The sequence below is a fragment of the Pteronotus mesoamericanus genome, unplaced genomic scaffold, assembly GCF_021234165.1.
Source record: "Pteronotus mesoamericanus isolate MK-2021 breed Mesoamerican mustached bat unplaced genomic scaffold, CSHL_Meso_final contig_20, whole genome shotgun sequence".
NCBI lineage: Eukaryota > Metazoa > Chordata > Mammalia > Chiroptera > Mormoopidae > Pteronotus > Pteronotus mesoamericanus.
The window spans coordinates 64,937,976-64,963,120 of NW_026555085.1; the positions used below are offsets into that span (position 1 = coordinate 64,937,976).

The following is a 25,145-nucleotide window of genomic DNA, read 5'->3' on the forward strand; positions in this document are numbered from 1 at the left end:
ACCTTTTTTTTTCATAGAATAGTAAATGCCCTGAGGGAACAAAACCCCTGTTAATATTTGCTGGTAATGATTTTGACGTAACAGAAGACTACAGAAGGCTAAAAAATCTCCTTATTGGTAAGTGTTTTAATACTTATCTGCAGGGCAGTTTAGGTAGGCAGTCTAAGCCCATTGGTGGCTTTTAGCCACTTCACTCTAGGTATACAGCTTTTTCTTTTTGATCTCCTTTCTTTTCTTCCTTTTCATTATTTTCTTACTCCCCACTAGCAGGAGAGAATTAAAAGGATGTTATACTCTATAGATCATTACTTTTTTTTGTTGTTGCTATGGTAACTTTGGTCTCAATGTATTTATATAGCATTTTACACTTCATAAAATGCTTGCACCCATCTCCTATCATTATTGACATCATTAAATTAAGTTTAGAAAGTTGAAAAGTTAAACTTTCAAGATGGTTATGCATCATGCACTTTCCATTCAAAACCTCTACTAGTTTTTCTTAATCTGATATACAAGGCTTTTCACACTATAACTTGCTTTCTTGATCTCCCCCAATTTTCTTCCTCCTTTTCCATTAAAAGTGGTTTATTGAAAGTATGTTGTGCATATTCCTATTGTTTTTTTCTGATTTCATTCTTATTTATCTGATTTCTTCTACTCTTGCAAATTTCATTTCTCTCCCAGGAAATCTTCAGTCACCTCCCCAGCTCCTTTTATTTCATTATTGTTATTCTAAGTGCCAACTATATACTAGGCATTTTATATGTACTGCTTCATTCTCACAGTAATCTTGTAATATTGTTTTATAGATGACTTATTCTTAGTGAACCATGCCAGTTCCTAATGATTTATATTATGACTACATTCTTTCCTGTATGTTCATAAGTCACCTTCTTAAAATCAAGTATATAATTACTGTCGTCTTCTGAGGTTGACATTAATTTTACCAGTTTTAAACGACTTTTTCTCCCCTTTTTTAAAAAGTTAGCATAATTGTTCTCCATGATTTCTTAAATGTTACCAATACTCATTCTGCAGTCACATCTGCTAGCTCTTTTCTAACTCTGGAAGGAAATTTAGTTAGTGCCTCTAGGTATACATGCTTCTGATACTCAGCAGCATTACCTCAAGTTTAAATAATTTATTTCATTTCAGCTTTTCTTGCATCATTCTTACAAGCTTAGAAGCCAAGCCATATACCTTTTTGGTTGCCCTTCTTTTGGATTTTTATATACTTTGCCCTAGATCATTTTTGAAAAGTCGGTTGGTTATATGTTATAAATAAATTGTATACGTGCTCTTTATAGATCTTAGTTGCCCAAAAAAGGTTTGTGGACAGACACATTGCTTTCATTTTCCTTACTGAGATTATTTATGGTCTTATTGCTGGGCTTAACAATTTTCAGAACTTTTCATTTCTTTATTAATAAATGGCTATTTTTAGAAAACTTGAATACCACTATAATCTATTCAGTTCTTCCTAAAGCTCTTGAATTTGGTGACATTCCATTTTACAGGTGGGAAAATGGAGGCTCAGAGAGGTTAAGAGCTATTAAGTAGGTGAGCCAGAATCAAAACCTAAAGCTTGAGCTTTTTTGCACCTGCTGTCCATCATGCAGTGGTGAACACCTCCGTGCGGACTCTTTGCTACAGGTTCTTACCTGTATTTTTAAAAATCATACATGAAAGACAATGACCAAAATTTTTTTAAAAAGGTTTTATTTTGTGCTACTCTGGATGTTAGGAATAACCACATGTTTCAGTAATGACGGGGAGGGAGTGAAAACCGTAAAGGAATCTGGGAAAAGAAGATAGAAAAGTAGAGAAATGGAGTTAAGTTGTTGGGTACCAAGGGAAGTTGAGATTTTAATACAAATGTGAAGTAAAGCAGTTGCAGACTTCTAGTTTGTGTTGTGGTCAAATGAAATAAAGTAGAGCAGAGGGAAAGAGACTTTATCAAGGGCTTTCTTCCTTTAGGGAGAGAGGGAGGGAGGGAGGGAGGGTGGGTGTGTGTGTGTGTGTGAGAGAGAGAGAGAGAGAGAGAGAGAGAGAGAGAGAGAGATTGGCCAGAAAGGCAAGTTAACTTCTTCAGTGTTTTCGTGGCAGGTACCCATTTTGTTCATCCAGAATTTTGCTTCTGCTTTGCTTTCTTAAATATATAATTTGGTGGTTAATCTTAGTGGGTCCTACTTTATGGAAAATTAGTAATACTTATTTTTATATTCAATTCATCCTAACTTTTTTTTTTTAACAATAAACACCTTTATTACATGACTAGGATAGAAGAGAGGAGGATTTATTTGCCTTTCCAGGCCTTGATTTTCCTCAGATAGAACGCCAGCTCGTTGCCCTCGAGCGCATAGCCCTGTGCACAGCCACGCTGGCCTGGTCCTGATGCGATGCACGCAAGAAGCTTGCCCTGCTGGAACGGCGCCTCAGGAGGACTGCTGATTTTGGCACTCTTTTTCTTTTCATCATATTTATTCTGAATTTTCTTAGATCATTTTTTGTTTAAGATCTCTTGCTTCTCAGAAGCCAGCTTGGTCCCCTTCTTGCAACCCACAGGGACTCTGACTACTGTCAGCGGTGTGCTGTCAATAAGCACAATGCAGTTCTTTACTAGGGTCCTGGTGTGGACCAGTTCAGCATTGGATGCAGTGTAGACAACATCAGTAACCCTTGTTTTGCACATACAACACTCAGAGCCCCGAAGTTGCCCATGTCCAGCCTCAGAACACGACGCTCCTTGTTGCCTCCCTGCACTGGACTGGACTATGTGTGTGCGGCAGGGGCCAGTCGTACTGTTGGCAGCCGGGATGTTTCTGCTGCTTGTGGTGGGGCCTTCTCTTGCCCCTGGTCTTCTGGCGCTTGTGCCAGTTGTCCCTTGAGAGGCCCATGGCTCAGCACCACTTGGAATGAGCCATTCTAATTTTATTTTATTTTATTTTTTAAAATTTTATTTTATTGTATTTTATTTTAGAGAGAGAAACATCGATGTTTCTGTGTGCTGGGCTCCAACCAACTGAGCCACCTGGCCAGAGCCATCCTAATTTTTTGTGGTTACTTTTGTATATGACTATTCTGTGTATATAGATATGGCAGTAAATCAAAGAATAGGTTAGTTTTATTAAGGTTTCTTTAAGCCTACCTTAAATTTAACTTTCTAACTGGGTTTCTTTTTCTTTGCCTTTTATCAGTGGTCATATATAATTAGTTTTCATTCTTTTAATTTTTTTAACCTTTCTTCCTAATTCTTATTCTACTTGAAATATATATAATAATGAAAATAATTGCTGCGTATTAGGTTGGGTAATTCATTAAATTTAATCCTTTCTGCAGTGCTACAAAGGTCATTGTGTTAGTCTCCTGGGCTGCCACAACAAAATACCATAGACTGGGAGGCTTAAATAATAGAATTATATTTCTCACCATTCTGGTGGCTAGAAGTCCAAGATCAAAGTTTCTAGTATGAATTGTCTTGTTGGCTGGCTTCTTGCCATGTGCTCACATAGCTTCTCCTCCATCTGTGTTCACAGGAGGGAGGGAGGGAGTCAGAGGAAAGAAGATGTCAGCTTTCCAGTATCTGTTCTTATAAGGACATTAATTTTATGGGATCAGGGCCCTACCCTTATGACACACATCATTTAATCTTAATTCTTTACAGGGCCCATCTCCAAATACAGCAACATTAGGGGCTAGGGCTTTAACCTCTGTATTTTGGGGAACATAAACATTCCGGTTCAATACACTGTCCAGGGTTCAACACACTGTCATCCATCATCACATTACCCCTTTGATGTTTCAAACTCCTCTTGTACTTTTATTGCTACAATCCTGGGATCAGCTATTTCTCTGTTTAAGATTTTATTTATATTTAGAGAGAGGGAAAGGCAGGGAGAAAGAGAGGGAAAGGAAGAGAAACATCAATGTGGGAGAGAAACATCTATGGATTGCCTTTGGCATGTCCCCAACCTGGGGCCTGGCCCACAACGTAGGCATATGCCCTGACTGGGAATCAAACCACTGACCTTTTCGGTTTTGGGGATGACGCCTAACCCACTGAGCCACACAAATCAGGGTGCCCTGGTTTTGGGGAGGCTTTTTGTTTGTTTGGTTGGTTGGTTGATTTTGGGTTTTTTTGAGTGAGAATTTTTTTAAAAAAGATTTTATTTATCTATTTATTTATTGACAGAAGGGAAAGGAGGGAGAAAGAGAGGGAGAGAAACATCGATGTGTGCTTGCCTCTTGCGCACCCCCAACTGGGGACCTGGCCCACATGTGCCCTGGCATGTGCCCTGACTGGGACTCGAACTGGTGAGCCTTTGGTTGACAGGGCAGCACTTACCACTGAGCCACACCAGCCGGGGCAAAAGTGAGAAATTATTTTACAAATCAGTCTGCATGCTATGGATTGTTTCTGGGTTAATCATTGTTTCTAGGCTTTTGTAGTGGACAGAACTATGAAATTTGTTTGTTTGTTAAGATAAAATATATCCTGAGTTCATACTGAAACTTCTAACCCAAATTTAGGACAAAACAATCTCTCCTTGACCTCACATAAGTACCTTCTTTCATCCAATACAGTAATTCAGGTTCTCAGTGACTTCAACATAATTGTGCAGTTACTTAATACTGTCTATACACATAACAGTCTCAGCATAGAATACCAATGTTACCACTGGTTATATTACCATTGAGTGCAGGTGAATGTTTCTGGTTTTTGTTTGTTTTGCAGTTGTGTTTATGATACACTGTGTTGGGAAGATACGGTTAAGTTACTGTGTTTTGAAGTCACTCTTGAAAGCCCTTTTCTGTATGATTATACCTGCCTCTTAGTACATAGGTTTCATTTTGTTTTCAGTTTTTAGGGATTACTTTAAATTTTTTTCATTTTAAATTATTTTTAAGTAACTTTTGAGGTATAATTTACAGTCAAGTACACATTTAAAGTTTAAAAATTTGATAGATTTTGACATGTGTACTCTTGTGAAAACACCATTGCAGTCAAGATACAGAACCTTCTATCACCTGCCAAAATTTCCCTGCACCCCTTTACAATCCATCCTTTTCCTCTGTTCTAAGCAAACAGTGATCTTCTTTCTGTCATAGATTTGTTTGTATTTTCTAGAGTTTTAGATAAATGGAATCATGTAGTGTGTACTTTTCTTAGCCTAGTTTCTTTACCCAAGTTTTTTTAGATTCATCCTTGTTGCTTTGCTGTGTGTTATCAGTAGTTACTTCTTTTTATTGCCAAGCAGTATTCCATTTATATCTGTTCCATAATTTGTTTATTTCTTCATCTGTTGATAGACATTTAGGTTGATTCCAGCTTTTGACTATTAATCAATAGATGTGCTATAAACATTTATATACAAATTTTTGTAAGGGCATATGTTTTCATTTCTAGGACTATAATGGTAGAGTCATTTGAATAGTATATGTTCAACATTTTAAGAAACTGCTTAACTGTTTTGTATGAGGTTGTCCAATTGTACATTTCCACCAACAGTATATGAGAGCTCCAGGTGGATAAACTTACGTATAAGTTTTTCTTATTAAATGTTATTTGTGTATTCCCATTTATCCTCCTTGGGGTTCAGTTCTCTTAGCAGTAAAATGAAGGGACCAAACTTGATTGCTGTTTTCTATACTTTTCATTCATGTGCTGCCTTCCTAGCTTTAGCCAAGTCCATGTACTTAGTATCCATGGTGTTGTTCACTGGGGATTTTTCTTTAAATTAATTCTCCTTTTTAAAAGGAAACTTTATGTCCATACCATGAGTAGAAAATGATATCATAAAATAAATAATACATGGTAAGTTATATCTGCCTGTATTATAATTTAGGATAATCTCATGTGCCACCAGTGGTAGGATTATCAGTCTGTTGGGAAAAAACAGCCTAATCACTGATCTTGGTTTTTTCTTGACTTTAACAATTGAGATTTTCTTGGTAGAATTTTCTTGCTTATTTGGCCTCCAACATAAAATAAAGTCTTGTTTGATTTAATAGTGAATGTTTCAACATCCGCTTTTGTAGAAATTTGCCATCTTAACCTGTTTTATAGATTAAAGTTTTATGCCTTGATAGTTAATATCCATGTTAAATATGACACATTTCTATGCTGAGCATTGGCTTAGAGGGAGAGCTTCAAAACTGAAAAATTAAAATGGCTTAGTAGCCCTGACCAAGTGGCTCAGTTGGTTAGAAGGTTGTCCCAAAAGGTTGCAAGTTCAATCCCTGGTCAGGGCATATACCTAGGAGCGCATACGGGAGGCAACTGAACGATGTTTCTTTCTGTCCCCCCCCACCCCCCCCGCCCAAAATCAACAAAATGTATCCTTGGGTAAGGGTTAAAAAAATAATAAGAAAAATAAAATGGCTTAGTAAACTAAACAGAGAAGTACAGTCATGAGATTAGCAGAGGGATGGGGCGGAACAGTCAGACATTTTTCAGGGATTCGTTTTAACAGTCTAATGTGTGTGCTTTTAGATTTTTTCAGAGGTCCCACTGTACCAAATATCCGCCTGGCTGGTTTAGAGTATGTCCTGCACTTCACTGCACTGAATGGGAAAATTTACTTTCGAAGCTATAAGTAAGTGCATTTCTTAGCCTGTTTTTATTAATCCCCGTGGTTAGTATTTTAGTGTGACTGTTTATGGAGCTCAAACTTGGAATTGATGTTGGGCCAAAAGTTTGGAAAGTTTTCCAGCCAGCAGTGGCACAGCCCTCTGTACTGATCCTCACGCGTGTTCCCTGCTAATTCTGTCTGAAACCCTGTTCTTCCAGGGCCCTGGAGCATCTAACGCTGCCCTCCCTCTGAGCTTAGAACACTAATGCAGTGTTGACCCTTCTTGATGCAGTACCTCCTTATTTTTCCTGAGCAGACTTAGAGCGCCAAGCTACAACACTTAGGCCAGCCAAAGCAAATCTCAAAACCCTGAGTCAAAAAAATGGAATCTGAAAAGAATAAGAAGACTCAGTGCCTGGATTCATTTTACCCTCTTTCTTCAGCCTAGACCTACCACCCCTTCCCCCACCACAATATAAATCATAACGAGCTGCTTTTGTTTTTCTTAAATAGCTTAATGACGTGCTACAATTGTGCCTTTTTAGTTGACAGAGCCCATGCTTTCCTAGAGAGTACATTGACTCAGACAAACTGCATGCCTTTGAACATCAAATTCAGACTGATGTTTACGTTGAGCTGTGGCCTGGCAGGGCAGCCTGAGAGCCAGCAGTTAAGTGTGGAAAGTGTCTTCTCTGCAGCAGTGCCATTTGTGCAGCCTTGTCCATGGGGCATATGTTCTAAGACGCCTGAAACCAAGGATAGTACCGAACCCTAATCAACTTCTTCAGCTCGTCCTTTTCTTCAGCAGCAGACGCAGCCTCTCTAGTAATTTTTAGTTTTTCAGTCCAAACCTATTCGTGAATCTGTAGCTAACCCTTACTTGCAGTAAATGGCATGGTGTGTCACTTGTCTCAAGGGATCCCTTGCTGAAGTCTTCATAGAGGCTCAGTGCTTTCTGGTGCAACCCATTGCTGTCAGTCGGAACACGTTTTCTGTTCATGTCTTTCACCCACGAATGTCATGTCTCTTCCCATCTTAACTGAGCGCTTACCAGGCACTGTGGCCTTCACTTGAGCAGTTTGAGGTAAGACAGCAAAACTAGCACAGACTTTTTTTCCTTCTTCATAACTTTATGGATAGAAGGTTTATTCTTACCAGACATCTTAGCAACCTCAGGATATGATATTTTTCTTCTCATTAAATTGAGAACTTTCACCTTTTCACTTAAAGGAAGCACTTGATGGCATATCTAAGCTGTCAGCATCATTACTTTTACACTTCGGGGCCATTATTAAGTCAAATAAGGGTAACTGGAGCACAAGCACCGCAGTGCCTTGACCGTTGACCTAAGAGCCCGGATGGCTGCTACATGACAGTCAGGGAGCTTGTACTGCATGGAGATGCTGGGCCCAACAAAATGGGACGCTGCGAACGTTTTTCATGCTACTCGGACCAGTGCACAATTTAAAACTTACGAATAGTTTATTTCTGGAATTTTCCATTTAATATTATAGGACCACCATTAACCACCAGTAACTGAAAGTGAGGATAATGAAACCATAGATAAGAGGACACTACTGTATCTTTTTTAAAAATTTGTCAGTGTGGCCCTGGTTGGTATGGCTCAGGGTCTCGAGCACTGGCCTGTGAATCAAAAGGTCTTGGGTTCGATTCCCAGTCAGGGCACATGCCTGGTTTGCAGGCCAGGTCTCCAGTAGGGGGGCCATGTGAGAGGCAACCACACATTGATGTTTCTCTCCATCTCTTCTTCGCATCCCCTCTTTCTAAAAGTAAATAAAATATTTTTTTAAAAAAGATGCAGTTTGTATAATGTGATGAAGGTGAAGGAAATGGTTTTACTGAGTTAACTATAGTCTTTTTGGTTTTCTTAGCATGATCACAAAAATATTATAAATTCTCTATTAATATATTTCCTCTGAGAAAGAGTGAACAGGCTGGTTTTTGAAGGGTTAACAGGTGATAATTTTAGATAGATTCTACACATCACTATTAACAGCTCAATAAAGAGAAAGGATGATAGGCCTATCACCAGAAACCATGTGCAGGGAACTGAAAACTAGAGAACATTTCCTTCTATTTTTTATCAGTTTGATGTCAGTAAACATTAACTGATTAATATTAGGTCATAGATAGGATGGCACTGTAACTTAGTTCTTTGATAGATAGCAACATATGTAGTTATTCAGAGACAATCTTCATTCTATATGCCACTAAAAAAATTACTTTGTTATGAGGACACTTCTATAAATAGGTGCTTTAGAGCAATTTTGCCACATCTAGTTAGTGGTACTTGGGTGATGTGAATCCATTGGCATGCCGTGGGCTGTCCTGGGTTGACAAGTTTTCCACTTAGTAAGCATTTTAAAGCAGTAGAAGACTTTCATTGAAATTTTATATATAATTTCCCTGATTCCTTAAGTAGGAAACTGAACACATTTTTTCTTGATGTGTTCATCAAGATACTGATCTTGATACGAATTGAGCATTATAAATATGAGGTACTGAAAATGTAGGTGCAAACACAGAAGTGTGTGTGATATGACAGTCCAATGATCACACATTGGGCCCCTGTATGCTTCGAATTAGTTCTTTGGGAAGGTTCCCTGAGCCAGCCAACTTTAGCTTCTAAAAATATTTTCCTCTCAGTGAGCCTGAGACAGGTGTTCTCTCTGTCCTCCTGGAACCATATAAAGAGAGTGGCTGCCCGAGGACTCTCTTTTAGGCTCTTGACCCTGTGCTTGCTCCCTTCAAGTTTCATACTAATATTCATTTATGTTTTAATGTTACTTACTATAGTCTTCTTTTTGTTTGTTTTTGTTTTTTTGTTTTAACACTCTATATGTCCTAGGCTGGTGGAGTTTTCTCCTTCTTTTTTTCCCCCCTTGTTCAATTAGGTATAAATTAGTGTGTCTGATACAGCATATTTATCTTCCTGCAGCCAGTAACCGCATCTCCTGTGGGTGGACTGCATTGGTTGGCCATCTGCGTGCGGCCCAAAGGGCTGGTAATTAGCCTTTGCAAATGCACTTCCTCCATTGTTTGCTGCTCTCTTGGGTATTGCTTACTGTGCTTCCCTCTTCTTTTTCTTCTCTTATGTCACCTGCTGCCTCTCTCCCACCCCAGCTTTAGTGTGAAAAGGCCAACTTTGTATAAACATTGTTATTCAGTCAGTTCTTTTTTTCCATGTACACATCTGGCCACTGTAACAAATTGAGTCAGTTTAGATAATCTTGAGGTCTTTCAACTGTCTTTGTGGTTCACTCATAAAAAGAATTTGTTGGTATCCATGCCGCCCCCCTATATCCCTTGTGTTTCCAGATCCACAGTTGTTTGGACACATGGTATCCGGAAAGTTGTGTTTATTTTAAGATTTTAGAGTTCATTATAATCTTTAGAGATCAGTAAGTGTAGGTGCTGTGGAGAAAAGTTGATTCTAAATGTATCTTAGAGAAAAAAGAATTTGTTAATCATTTAAACATAATGTTTAAAAAAAACACCCAATTAAAATTATTTTATCTTATGTAAAATGAAGTCAGATCAAAGGATTCCATTTTAGAAGAATTGTTTATCTCACTCGCTGTTTCTCAGCAACATCGACTACTTTTATTTTTTAATTTTAAAAATATGCAAGTCAAAGATACACCTGGCCTAAATGTATAAAGATACTTAGCCTTTCTAAAGATTCTGTCATTTTATGGAACTGTAATTTTTCTTGGACAAAAATACTTGGTGGGGATAGGATGTTTATCAAAATCAGAGCAACATTTCTATTTCCTGTTTGACAAAGGCTGCTGTTGAAAAAATCCGGGTGCAGAACGCCACGCATTGAATTAGAAGAGATGGGACCCTCCCTGGACCTGGCTCTGAGGAGGACACACCTGGCATCAGATGACCTTTATAAGTTATCCCTGAAAATGCCGAAAGCCCTCAAGGTACATGACTTGTAGATTGTATGTTCTACTCTTTCCAAAAAGGCATACGTTAAAGGACATACCTAAAGAGATAAATATAATAGGTAAAATTAGACTCTCAAGAAAAGGAGAAGGAAGCAAATAAGCCGACCATAAAGGATAAATAAAAGACTTGCAGAAACTAAGCATCAAGTATGGCTGAGAATTTTCTGGCTGGCCAAGAATGCCAATTTACAGGAAAAAGAATTGTTTTGGACATTGTAAAGACTGGGGATTTAGAGCACAGGATGCGTAACCTGTACTCGCATAAAATGTGCTTTGACTTTTGAATGGTTTTAAAGGACATGTAGAGATGGCATCTTTGGAATGCCAGTAAAGATATAGTCACAATTCTTTAAGCTAAACACAGGAAATTCTGTCAGTGTATGTTAAAGGTTAGCGTAATCTATTGTGTTGCATATCAAAGTGGGGTCTAACAGTTTATTTGGGCATTGTTAGAAATAACTGAATCTCAGACCCACCCAAACCTACTGAATTAGAATCTGCATTTTAACAAGATCTGCAAATGACTTATATGTACATTTGAATTTGAGAAGAAAGGTCCGTAGGGCTGCACACTCTATAACATTGAAGGGAGGTGCTCACTAATGGAAATAGTTTGATAGTTGTTGTACATTAGATTTTTTATCAGTTCATAATTGCAGAGACCATTAAATATATATATTCTGTTTCATAGCCAAAGAAGAAGAAAAATATCTCCCATGATACTTTTGGTACAACTTATGGAAGGATTCATATGCAGAAGCAAGACTTGAGCAAACTACAAACCAGGAAAATGAAGGGGTTGAAGAAGCGACCTGCAGAAAGAATAACAGAAGACCAGGAGAAAAAATCAAAGAGAATTAAAAAAAACTGATTGCACTAGCCAATAACTAGTGTTATTGTAATCTGTTTATTTAAAGAGCATTATCAAGCATCATTTCCAAGTTTCTTACAGGATTTTATTGTATGTTTTTATACAATAAGAATTTACCTAAACTGTAAATTACATATATTATGAATAGTAATGTACTATTATTAGGTTGAAAGTAAACCTCTTACTAGAGACATTTTTTTCTCCATGATAGAGTTCTGTCTCTCCAGCTGCCCTGCAATGTCCCCGCTCATTGGCTGGGTGAGTGAGGAGGGATCTCCAGAAGAGCCATTGGTATCTCAGAGAATTTCTAAGTCAAGCTTTAGATAAAGGGAAGAAGCCATGAAAAGTAGAAATGGTGCAAAGAAAGTGTGTACACACTCAGTATGACCTACCTGGAAGTGGTCCCCAACTTTCCCAATGTATACTTACAATCTGGCTTTTATTTTTTACTTTTCGGGTATTTTGCCTGAAATTCAACTAGTTAGAGTTTAATTTGAGATTTTAACTTTTGTGTCATAAAACGTAGGTTTTTATTGCCTTTGGTCCACAGTTGATGTTTCACATTATCTCTTGTTCCCAGGGCTCCTGGGGGGGGTTGGTCCCAGAGAGGGCCTCCTGGTGGGGGTCACTGTGTAGTACTTTGTAGGGGAGAAGGGACTGGTATGGAAGGAGGGTATGGAGTTCTGGCTCTGCCTCAACTGCTCAGAACTCCATTGTCCTCTCTGGGCTTCACTTTCCTCACTGGGCCCCTTGGAGGGTCCTGGGGAAATCCAGCCCCTCCTGATGCCTGAAGTATCAAGGGACTGTGGCCTGTCCCTCTCTTAGGGGACTTCGCTCCCAGCATCCTCCCCTCCATCATCCCCCACCCCAAATTCCTTTTGTTCAAACTGCCTGAAACTTGGGTATAGAAACCACAAACTGATGAGAGAAAAGGGAAGAGAGACAGAAACACCCAGAAGCCACTTGGGGCCATTTCCCTCCCTGCAGAGTTTTCTTCTCACCCTCACAGCCCAAAGCCTGCTGGGAAATTAGCCGTGTGGATGTGCCCTTGCAGGTACCTCCCACCTCACAAGCATCTCAATCTGGCCTTTACAGAGCCTCAGCTGGAAGCACTAGAACACAGAAAAGAGGACAGAAAAACCTGAAATCCCAGATGAGGTGAAAACAGGGAGACACCCCACGATGGGGGCCTCAGTAGCCTGCCTCCTCGTGGTGGTAGAGGGGGTATTCTGGGGCCTTCCCTGGGCTTGGGTAGTCACCTGCTGACCCTGGAGCCCCGTTGGCCGCTGGGCCTTCTAGGCAGTACTTGGGATCGTATGTCTGCTGGCCCAAGCCAGAGCCTGGCCGCTCTGGTTGGTGCCCTGTGTGAAGCCCATTTGCAGAGACATGGAGGAATTGTCACAGCCGTCATGCCCCAACTTGGTGTCATAGGTGTGCTGCTGGGGCCCAGGAGATGTCATACCCACCTGGCTGGCGCCCATTTGGAGGCTGATGGTTGAGTGGTCCATGGGTGGCAGGATATGGTTCTTGGGGTTGTACAGATGTCTTCTTGTGCCTTATGCCATTGTGTCTGACTGGCTGGCACACTTGTTGGTGCCCACCTGGAGCTGAATGACACACTGGCCTGCCTTCACAGTAAGGTCATCAGAGTTCCGTTGCCGCTTTTCCAAGTAGTTGATGCCAATGTCCACACCACTCTGCAGCCCCTTTGTCTTGGCCTTCCCTGCCAGAGCCAGAAGAGACATTAGCACCTATGTCACATTTCCGCTATCAAACAGGTCACTGGCCTCAAATAGGTCCACGGCGTTCATGCCATAGCCAACCACAGCCTTGATGAAGTCAGAGAGGTTTTCTAGATGGTGTCAATTCTGCATGGAGTGGTTAACCTTAGGGACCTAGCTGGGCTGCAACTTACTTGTCAGTGGGCACAGAATAATCCCACCCTGCATACCTTTCTGGAAGTCAGAACCAGTAGACCCATGAGTCCCTCAATCCACCTACGGAGTTCTGCCTACTGAGGGCTATATTTGGATAGGAGCCAGTTCTTGGCCTGGCCTGAAAGCCCACGAGGGCCACTTGTTAAACTGCGTGGAGCTCGGGTTGGCAGCAGGAGCAGCGGGTGAGATGGCTGGGGGTGCTATATGTTTATTTTTTGTGCCAGTACCATGCTGTTTTGATTATTATGGCCTTGTACTGTAGTGTCTTCCGTTTCTTCAGTGTCTTATAATTTTCCAAGTACAAGTCTTTCACATCCTTGATTAATTTATTCCTCAGTATTTTAGTTTTTATTTTCCGATGCAATTGTAAATAGGATTGTATTCATAGTTTCCCTTTCTAATAATTCATTATTGGTATATGTAAATGCAACTGATTTCTGGATATTTATTTTGTATTCTGCTACTTTACTGATTTCATTTTTCAATTTTAGGCTTTTTATTGAATCTTTAGGATTTTCTACATACAATATCATGTCATTTGGAAATATGGAGTTTTTTAAAAATTACTGCTTCAGTTTCATTGGTTGTAATCTATCCAGAATTTTTTATTCTTCCTAATTCAGTTTTGGGAAATTGCATGTGTCTAGGAATTTGTCCATTTTGTCCAGACTGTTAAATTTATTGGCATGTAGTTCATAATATTTTCTTATAATCCTTTGTATTTCGTGGGTGTCAGTTGTTACTCTTTCATTTCTGATTTTATTTATTTGGGTCTTCTCTTTTTTTCTTGATGAGTTTGGTTAAAGGTTTGTCCATTTTATTTATTTTCTCAAAGAACCAGCTCTTGGTTTCATTGACCTTCTACATTGTTTTTTTAAGACTATTTTGTTTATTACTGCTCTGATCTTTATTATTTCCTTTCTTCTACTAACTTTGGGCTTTGTTATTTTCTAGTTCCTTTATGTGTAAAATTAGATTGCTTATTTGAGATTATCTTATTTCTTGAGGTAGGCCTGTAATGCTATAAATTTCCCTCTTAGGACTGTTTTCACTGTGTCCCATAGATTTTTGGATTGCTGTTCTCATTTTCATTAGTTCAAGGTATTTTTTTATTTCTTCCTTGATCTTATTGTTAACCCATTCATTGTTTAGTAACATGTTATTTAGCGTCCATGTCTGTGTGTGTTCAGAGAAGATGCTTCATATGATTTCAATCTTAAGTTTATTGAGACTTCTTTTGTGGACTACCATGTGGTTTATCCCAGAAAATGTTCCATGTGCACTTGAAAAGAATGTATATCCTGCTGCTTTGGGATATAATTGTCTGAATAATCAATTAAATCCATCTGATCTAGTGTGTCATTTAAGGCCACAGTTTCCTTGTTAATTTTCTGTCTGGAAAATCTATCCACTGATGTCAATGGGGTGTTAAAATCCCCTACTATGCATTTACTGTTGCTCTATTCCCTTATGTCCTTCAGGATTTGCTTTACATATTTAGGTGCTGCTTTGTTGGATGCATAAATGTTTACAAGGGTTATATCCTCTTGTTGGATTGTTCCCTTTATCATTATGTAGTGATCTTCTTTGTCTCATACTATAATCTTTGTTTTAAAGTCTATTTTGTTAGGTATAAGTATTGTTGCCCCAGCTTTTTAAAAAATTTCAGTTTACATGAAAATTTTTTCCATTCCTTTAATTTTAGTCTATGTGTATCTTTCATTTTGAGATGGGTCACTTGTAGATAGCATATATATGGGCCTTGTTTTCTTTTTAAAAAATATTTTATTTTTATTTTTTAGAGAGAGAAGAAGGGAGGGAGAAAGAGAAGGAGAGAAACATTGATGTATGAGAGATACATGAGTTGCCTCTTGCACACACCAACCGGGGACCCAGGCACATGCCCTGACAGAGAATTGAACCAGTGACCTTTCGGTTCACAGGCCAGTGCTTAATCTACTGAGACACAGCAGCCAGGGCCTCCTTCAGTTTTAAATGATAACCTTGCTCAGTAAAGTATTCCTTATTTTAGGTTCTTGCTTTTTATCATTTTGATTATTTCATGCCAATTGCTTCTGGCCTAAAATGTTTCAGTTGAGGAATCAGCTGACAGTTTTATGGAAGCTCCCTTGCTAGCAACTAACTGTTTTTCTCTTGCTGCTTTTTGTTTTTCTTTGTATTGATTTGAGAGAAATGGTAAGGGAGGGAGAAAGAGAGGGAGAGAAACATTGATCAGTTACCTCTTGCACATGTCTCAGCTGGGGACAGAACTGCAACCCAGGCTTGTGCCCTGACCAAGAATTTAACAGGTGACGTTTTACTTTGCAGGAGGATGCCCAACCAATTGAACCACACCAGCCAGGGTTCTCTTGCTACTTTTAACATTCTCTCTTTAGGCCTGGCAGTTATAGCTCAGTGGATTGGACATTGTCTCACAAACCAAAGCTGCTTGTTTGATCCGTATCATACAGATGTTGTTACACTTCAGGTTGTCCCAAAGATTCTTTAAAATATCCTAATTTTTAAAAGCTTTTTTAAAAAATTTAATTTTTTTCCTGCTCTAATTAGGTATTTTCTGCTACTTTGTCTTTCGAATCACTGGTTCAATCTTCTGCCTCATCCATCCAACTGTTTATTACTTGCAGTGTATTCTTCATTTCTGACTGGTTCTTTTGTTTTGTTTCTGTATCCTTCATGTTGCTGCAGTTCTCACTAAGTTCCTTGACCATCCTTATAATCATTTTTTTGAATTCTATATCTGATAAATTGCTTGTCTTTGTTTCCTTTAGCTCCTTTTTTTTTTCCCTGTGGATTTCTTCTGTTCTTTCATTTGGGGCCCATTTCTTTCTCCTCCTTTTGACTCCCTCTTAGTGTTTGCTTCCGTGTGTTAGGTAGATTTGCTCTGACTCCCAGTCTTGGTAGGGTGGCCTTATGTAGTAGGCGTCCTATGAGACCCAGTGGTACAGTATCCCTGATCACCTGAGCTGGGTCCTCTAGGAATGTCCCTTGTGTATATTATGTGGGTCCTCCTGTTATAATTGAGTCTTGATTGCTGTTGGTCCATTCATGCATGGGATTGACCCCCAGGTTGTCTGACTATGAGGCTCAATGCCTAACAGCGTGCAGGCTGCCATGCAGATGCTTATCACTTGAAGCAGAATTCGCCTCAGCAGAGTTTGGTGCCTGTGGAGATTTCTGTGGCTATGCTGCTTGTGAAGGTTATTGGATCTTGCTCTGTTGTTATCTGAAGCTGATCACGGGGTGTGTGGGTTCTAGGCCTTTCTGAGGAACTCTGGTGCACGCTGATGTTAGACCCTGCCTGTGACTGACTGGCCCTGGGCCACCTGTTTGGAGCTATCAGAGATCCACAGCTTGTGGCTCCCTCTGCTGGGCCTGGGTGCATGCAGAAAGGACCAAGTTGCGTACCAAGGCTGGCTTTACCATGGCCCAGGGACGGGTCAGCAAAATTCTCAGAGATCTGTGTCCCCCTGCAGGCTGCTTGTTAGTCCAGTTCACTGAAAGACCCTCTGGTGGTACTTGAGTTTCATGTGGTAGGTTCTCAGTGAGTTACCAGGTAGGGGAGAATGGTGTTCACCAGATTGATACTAGTTCAAACTCAGTGCCAGTGCTTGGTCTGAGGCCACTCAGCAAATGTCCCAGGGTATGTCAAGTCTAGCTGCTATACTCTGGGTGTTCCAACATCTTTGTGGTAGAGCAGGTCTCAGGGAGTTGTCAGGGGAAGGCCAGCAAAGTGTATCAGGCCCAAGGAGAACAAGATTTGGACATTTGAAGGGAAGGCCCTGCACAAGTTAGGCATGCAAGGGAAAAATTGTCCCCATCTTAGAGCCACAGCTCAGTCTGTCCCAGATTCCCCAAGGAGCCTGATCTCAGCTCGTTGGCTGTCTGATAGGGCTGTGGATCTGTGAGTGGAAGGTGCTGGTCAGGCTTGGGGGAAGGTTAGGAAAGTGGCTTCTGCCCCAGAGCCACACAACTCTTGTCTGTCCTAAATTCTGTCTAGATTTTGGAGGGTGGGGAGACTCCTCTTAAAGGGTCCGCACGGTCTTAGAACATATGCAAACCACCCACTCTGGGATTCACCACCAGGGCGACAGCTGGAAGGGTGCCAGTCACAGACAGGGAGTGGGTAAAGTGACTGGAAAAGGGGCGAGTACTGGGCAAACCTCCAAAAGGCAGGCAGTGGCACTGACCCCTCTCCAAGGCTTCCCCCTACACAGAGCCACAAAGTGGTGAAGCAGGTTGCCCTGTCCTGGTGATTACCTAAGGCTCCGCCTCACACAATTTACAGGTGCCTTTTCTACAATAGGCCATGCTACTAAGGGAGTTGAGCAGCTCTACCTAATACATAGAAACAAACACAGGGAGGCTGCCAAATTGAGGAGTCAAAGAAATACGGCCCAAATGAAAGAACAGGAAAAAAAAAAAAAAACAATCCAGAAAGAGAACTTAACAAAATGAAGATAACCAACCTATAAGATCGAGAGTTCAAAACACTGGTGATCAGGATGCTCAAAGATCTCACCGTGTACACCAACAACATAAAGGAAGAAATGAAAGTTATACTAAGTGAAATAAAGAAAAATCTACAGGGAACCAACAGTGAAGCAGAGGAAAAAGATTCAAATCAATGATTTGGAACATAAGGAAGAAATAAGCATTCAACCAGAACAGCAAGAAGAAAAAAGAATTTTTTAAAAATGAGAATAGTATAAGAAGCCTCTTGGGCATCTCGAAATGCATCAACATCTGAATCTTAGAGATGCCAGAAGGAAAAGAGGAAGAGCAAGAAATTGAAAACTTACTTGAAAAAATAATGAAAGAAACTTCCCTAATTTGGTGAAGGAAATAGACATGTAAGTCCAGGAAGCACAGAGAGCTCCAAATAAGTTGGACCCAAAGAAGACCACACCAAGACACATCATAATTAAAATTCCAAAGGTATAATATAAAAAGAGAGAATCTTAGAAGCAGCAAGAGAAAAGCAGAGTTACCTACAAAGAAGTGACCGTAAGATTGTCAGCTGATATCTCAAAAGAAACAGTGTAGACTAGAAGGGGCTGGCAAGAAGTATTCAAAGTGATGAAAAGAAAGGACCCAGAGCCTAGATTACTCTGTCCAGCAAAGCTATCATTTAAGATTGAAGGGGAGATAAAGTGCTTCCCAGGCTAGGTAAAGCTAGAGTTCATCATCACCAAGACATTATTACATGAAATGTTAAAGGGACTTATTTAAGAAAAAGAAGAAGATCAAAACTATGAACATTAAAATGGTAACAAATTCACAACTATCAACAACTGAATCTAAAAAAACAAATGAAGCAAATAGCCAGAACAGGAACAACATCATAAATATGGAGATCATTTGGAGGGTTATCAGCTGGGATGGGAAAAGGAGAGGATAGGAGGAAAGGTGCAGGGATCAAAAAGCATAATTGGTAGGTACAAAATAGACAGGGGGATGTTAAGGACAATATAGGAAATGGAGAAGCCAAAGAACTTATATGTACAACCCATGGGCATGAACTAAGGGGGGGCGATTGCTGGAGGAAAGGGGGTACCAGGCTTAAGGAGGCAAAGGGAAAGATTGGGACAACTGTAATAGCATAATCAATAAAATATATTTTCTATAAAAGAAAGTAGAAACAAAAAATTCAGTTATTAATGCTTTGTCCATTATAAAATAAAGAGCCTGCAAAAATACAAGGTCTTCATTTGTTTTTAATGTACTTTTAATAAATCACAGAGATGATGAAAACATCCTATAATTGCATTGAAGTCAAAGATATACTAGCATATATATATTAAAATGTATAGAATATTTATTATTCATATCCATTGAAATAAGCTACTGTGAACAAGATAAAATGGGCTTGCTAGTTTGAGATTTATGCTAGCTGTGAGAAGAAAGTCAGCTTGCTTGTAACTTGCTCGTAAATGTATGTTGTTTTCCTTTCACACCAACAATTTGAGTTGTTCAAATATAAAAAGAGTAAAGATATCACCGCGTCTCCTGTATCACCCAGATGGGCCATGTTAGGATTTTTAACTCACCATGGTTGAAGTGGAGGTTGTCTGCACTTTTTCCGTTTCAAAGCCCTTTGGAAAAAGTTTTTAAATATGGCATAAATGTAAGATAGGCCTTTCTTTGTAGATAACCATGCATTTTAATCTGTCCTTGTTCTGCTTCTTCCTTTAAAGAACTTTCTCTTCCCTCTCCCCACCCCACTCTCACCCAGACTCTGGGTGTGCTCCCAACACAGAGAAAGGTCTAGCATTGTGCAGACTCCTGCTGCTACGAAGGGATGGAGCCAGTAGGAAAGAGGGCAGATAAAGAGGAAATGGCGCAGCTCCTTGTATTTAGCAGTTAGGACTTTTGCCAAGCAAAGGTCAAAGCCCCTGGTTTTTATAGTACCCTTAGAGGATTGAGATTGATTCCTCAAACTCAAAGCTGGAAGCAGAGTAGCAGATGTTGTCCCTGTGCAGCATGCTCTCCCGCTCGGCTGGAACCCATGGCTGCAGAGGCACTGCCTTGGGACACCGGATCAGGGGAAGGGCCCTGCAGCCAGAGTTGGAGTTTAGACTGTGTCCAGGTAAGCCCTGGGTCCCTCTCACACACTGCAGGTGAGCTCAGAAAGAGGTGCCTGGAGGGCAGAGCACAGTCTATGTAACTGGTGCATTTCAAATGGACTTGGAAAGGTGTACTTTCCAGTCCCTTAGCTAGTTCCCCAGAGTCATGTGACAAAAGGAGATGGGAAGGTGACCTGACTGAGATATTACTTTAAATGACAACCTGCAACAGCACCTCTGGCTCTGCCTCTCAGAGGTAGCTTGGGGTTTATGACACTGAAGGAAAGAGCAGGAGAATTCATTACAGTCCCCATTAAACTCCATTTCCACCTATTGGACTCATCCTTTTATTTTATTTTATTTTGATTTGATTTAATTTAATTTTATATTAGAGAGGGGAAGGGAGAGAGAAAGAAAGAGAGAGAAACATCAGTGTGCAGTTGCCTCTCACGCACCCCCTGCTGGGGACCTAGCCCGCAGCTCAGGCACGTGCCCTGACTGGGAAAGGAACCGGCGGCCCTTTGATTCACAGGCCGGCACTCAATCCACTGAGCCACGCCAGCCAGGGTGGACTCATCCTTTAAATCTCACCTATGTCAAAAATGTGTCTGGGTTTTATCCCCAGCAGCTTCCACCATACCAGGGAGACCTTGGAGAAAGATTAGACAGAATCTTGAAAAATCAATAAACAACTAAAGTTCAAGAGGCAAGCAAGCTCCTCAAAAGTGGCATATGTGGGAGGGAGGGACAGCAGGCAGTGCCATGTTGGGGTTGAAAGTTGTGGCATTAAAAGAAACTGACATCTCTGATGCTCTCTGAGAACTCAGCTAAGATTTAAAAGAACAAGGGCCCAATTAAAGATGGCACAAAGCTATGGGCAAGACCAATGAATGGTACGGTTCTCTGAGAGCAGTGTTTGGGTTTTGTTTTGTTTTTTTTGACATTTCTGACAGAACTAAATATATTTTTTAAAATGCTTTTATTTTTAAATTATGTTTATTCTATTACAGTTGTCTCAATTTTTCCCCCTTTGCCCTCCTCCATCCATCCCTGCCCGCCAACCCCCCCACAGTCAATTCCCACTCTGTTGTCCATGTCCGTGGGTCATTCATACATGTTCTTTGCTTAGTCCCTTCGACTTCTGTCCACCATTGTCCTCCTTCCCCTTCCCATCTGGCTCTTTTCAGTCTGATCCATGTTTCTATGCCTGTGGCTTATTTTGTTTGTTAGTTTATTTTGTTGAATAGATTCCACTTATAGGTGAGATCATGATATTTGTCTTTCACCAATTGACTTATTTCACTTAGCATAATATTCTCCAGTTCCATCCATATTGTCTCAAAAGGTAGGAGTTAACTTTTTTTTTAATGCAGATTGTTTTTATTTATTTGTTTTAAGTTTCAAAATCCATCATAATATATTAAAAAATTTAAATCCATTATAAGTTCTCCGCAATTAAAACAACATGACACCAGCACAGAAATAATCAAGTAGATCAATGAAATAAAATAAGCATTCTAGAAACAAACATATGTATCTGTCTAACAATGTAATATATGATTAAATTGATATTTCAAATCAATGGGGAAAATAAGGCTTATTCAACAAATAAGGTGCATGGACCACTATTCCTTGAAATAAAAAAAATATAGAGCCCTATTTCACACATTATACAAAAAAAAAATCAGGTAAGTAAAAATCAATATGTAGAATCTAAGGAGTTTTAGGAGAAAATACAAATTAATATTTGTCTTACCCTGAAGAAAAATATTCAAACCCAGAAGCTATAAAGTAAAATATTGACAATATGACTATATTAAACATTTAAAACTATATAGTATATATATATATATATATATATATATATATATAAAGTTAAAGGACAAGTAATAGAATAGGAAAGTATTTGCAACACATCTAATAAAAGGGTTGACAGGGTTTTTTTTGGAAAAAATTCTACAAACATTTAATAAAAAATGGATAAAGAATACCAAAAAGTCATTTAAAGTTTTTAAAAAAATAATAGAAATAGGCAAGAAATATACAAAAACAGGGTTAGTTTCAACAAATAATAAAGTAAATAACACATCATTGTCACAATCAGATTAATAAGTATTAAAAATATTGGTAATATCAACTATTGGTGACTGTGAAAGGAACTGGGTATTCATAGACTCTTTTTCTTCATCTTCTTAAAGCAGTCCCTTTAACATATCTTGCAATGCTGGTTTGGTGGAGGTGTGTTCTTTTAGCCTTCTTTTGTCTGGGAAACTCCTTATTTCGTCTTCCATTTTAATTGAGAGCCTTGCTGGGTAGAGCAGTCTTAGTTGCAGGCCTTTGCTTTTCAGGACTTGGAATATGTCTTGCCATTCTCTTCTGACTTGTAGTGTTTCTGTTGAGATGTCAGCTTCTGGTCATACTGGGGCTCCCTTATATGTTACTACCTCTTTCTCCCTTGCAGCCTTTAGGATTCTGTTTGTCTTTGATATTTGCCATTTTAATCATGATGTGTCTTGGAGTGGGCATCATTGGGTTCCTCTTGAATGGGACCCTGTGTGCTGCCTGGACTTGTGTGACTTTTCCTTTACTCCAATTAAGGAAGTTTTCCATCCTTACTTTTTCAAACAGGTTCTCTATCCCTTTCTCCTCTTCTTGTCCTTCTGGTATCCCTATTATACAGATATTATTATGTTTCAGGTTGTCCTGCATTTCCCTAAATGCCTCTTCATTCTTTTTGAGTCTTTTTTCATTTGCTTGCTCTTTCTGGGAGCTTTTTTCTACCTTGTCCTCCAGCTCGCTGATTTGTTCCTCTGCTTCATCTAGCCTGATTCTGATTCCTTCTACTGTGTTCTTCAATTCAGAAATTGCATTCTTCATTTCCTCTTGTCTCATATTGATAGTTTCTATGTCCTTTTTCATGCTGATATAGTTTGCAGTAAGTTCCTCACAGTTTCTCTGTCATTTTTTGCAGTTCTCTCTGAGCTCATTGAGCTCGTTGAGCTTCCTTAGAGCCGTTGTTTTGAACTCAGTATCTTATAGTTGACTTGCCTCTATTTCATTTAGTTCTCTTTCTGGGGATTTCTCCTTTCCCTTCGACTGGGAGGTGTTTCTTTGTCTTCCCATTATTTGTGAGACTCTTTTTTGCTTCTCCTTCTTAAATTGATCTGTCTTGATCTCCTGACTTTGTGGTGTGAAGAGTAGTATTAAAAGTGGTAGTTCCCAGCATTTTTCCAGAAATACAAAGGAAATAAATGAGGCTTTGTTTTGTTTTGTGGCGGTGGTGGTAGCAGTGGTGGTAGCATTAGTAGTAGTAGGACGAAGAATTTTTTAAGAATCCTGATAAGACAGGTGGTGTAATACTAGGTGGCAGAATTCTTATGTGATTTCCATGCTTAGAAAAGGAGCAGAGCGCTCACAGTTGTAGTGGGGCTCTGCTGCAGGGAGGCGACACATTGCAGGGATTGCTGCAGTGGAGCACGGGGCTGCTGGACCTGAGGGTCACTGTCCTGGGGCTGTCACGGACGGGGTAAATAAACATGAGTCATCGCAAACACTTCTCTGTTTTCCAAGAGAGGGGACATGGCTCTTCCCTCTAGGGAAAGAAGGCCTTGAATTCCCCTGTCCAAAGGCTTTTATTGAGAGCCATATGCACAGGGGTTTGCAGCAAAGCTCATCAATCAATGTCAAAAGGCTATGTTTACAGAAAACATATAGAGATCATAGATAACAATGTAAGGAACACAGGGATTTGCCTGAGGGTCAGAGTCTATGAATAATGTAAATCTCCTTCCTAGTTTGAGCCAGTTGTCGCTTATCAACACTTTCAGGGAAGAACAAAGCATGCTTAGAGGAACTTACTTCTAGGCCTGATTGTCCACAGGAACTCCTTGATCCAGTTTAGTATTAATACTGCCTTTAGTATTGTTTCAAAGCTGAGCCAGGTGGGAGGGGCAGAGCCACCAAGAGACAAGGAGACTTCTCTCAGATAGAATGAGGACTCTGGCCACGTCTAAGCTGAGCCGAGGGGTATAGGCCTTTTTGCCCTTTCTCTGTGTCCCCCCAAGTCCTTGTCTGCTGCCCATACCGGCTGATGTCTGTCTTAGGTCGTTTTCTGCATGTGAGAAAAACTTACCCGTCATGGATCACTGACCATCACAGGGCCAAGCAGAGGGCTCCGAGGTGGCCAGGGGCTGTGCCCCTGCCAGGGGGACAGGTTTCGTCTCCTCAGCGGCCCATTTTCCCAAGGCCGCCTTGGTTATTTCCAGCCTTGGAGCCCTCTCACCTGTTGGTGAGGCTACAGTCCATGAAACAAGAGGAGACATTTACCAGCAGGGCTCCAGAGAGAAATCCTGTCCTAACCTCAGGATGGGAAGAAAAAGTACCTGGCAGACTGAAGTGACTTGAAGCCTCAGTTCCAGGTAATAGCAATCAGTTCATCTTGAAGAAATTGGATGGAAGTAGAGCAAGGCAGAGGTAGTTATCTTGTAGATCTGGCCCTGGCAACATTTTGGGAAGAATATTAAGTGGCGGCTTGTGAGGTCTTAGAAATAGAGAGAGTCAATGCTGGGAACCAGCAGTTTTCTGCGGGTTAAAAGTGTCAACTGATTCCTTTCCTCTTTTGAAAGGAGTGCTTGCTTAGCACTTGGAAGAGTAATCATTTACTCCACAATTCTCAAGCATTATGTTGTGGACATTGTGCTAGAATAGTGCCTTCCATTGCATATGTTTACAATTTAGAAAGCAATACAAGTTTGACTTTTTTAAGCTGATTATTAAAAAGTTAAATCATTTTTCAGATTACCGAAGAGAATGTTGCAGAGAAGAAAGCTAAGTCACCTGTAGTCATACCACCTATCAAGATTTTGCTCTCTTATTTGCCATTTCTTAAAAATACAGGTTTTAAAATAAGAACATTACTCTGGCTGATGTGGTTCAGTGGATTGAACATCAGACTGCGAGCCAAAAAGGTTGCTGGTTCAATTCCAGTCAAAGCACATGCCTGGGTTGAGGGTGTACAAGGGGCAAACAATTGATGCTTCTCTCACACACTGATGTTTCTTTCCCTCTTTTTCTCCCTCCCTCCCTTCTCTCTGAAAAGAAATTCTTTTAAAAAATAATATCTTGCTGTATTTGGAGTTCTACTTTATGAAAAATACAAGTTTTTTTTAAGTAAATTTTTCTTAAATGAATTTCCATGTACAGGG

The 25,145-nt window shown here is 39.9% G+C and overlaps 1 protein-coding gene and 1 pseudogene across 1 annotated transcript in view; one reads left to right on the forward strand and one right to left on the reverse strand.

The window, feature by feature from the left end:
- Positions 1 to 11,436, forward strand: part of RPF2 (ribosome production factor 2 homolog) — a 29,352-nt gene extending 17,916 nt beyond the window's left edge. Inside the window, exons 7-10 of the mRNA XM_054568896.1 lie at positions 18 to 117; positions 6,494 to 6,596; positions 10,381 to 10,525; positions 11,241 to 11,436. Coding sequence (XP_054424871.1) covers positions 18 to 117; positions 6,494 to 6,596; positions 10,381 to 10,525; positions 11,241 to 11,420 — 528 coding nt within the window. The 3' untranslated portion in view covers positions 11,421 to 11,436. The remainder of the gene's footprint in view (positions 1 to 17; positions 118 to 6,493; positions 6,597 to 10,380; positions 10,526 to 11,240) is intronic.
- Positions 11,437 to 12,286: 850 nt separating this feature from the next.
- On the reverse strand, positions 12,287 to 24,080 carry LOC129066907 (calponin-2-like; annotated as a pseudogene).
- Between the last annotated feature and the right edge of the window lie 1,065 nt (positions 24,081 to 25,145).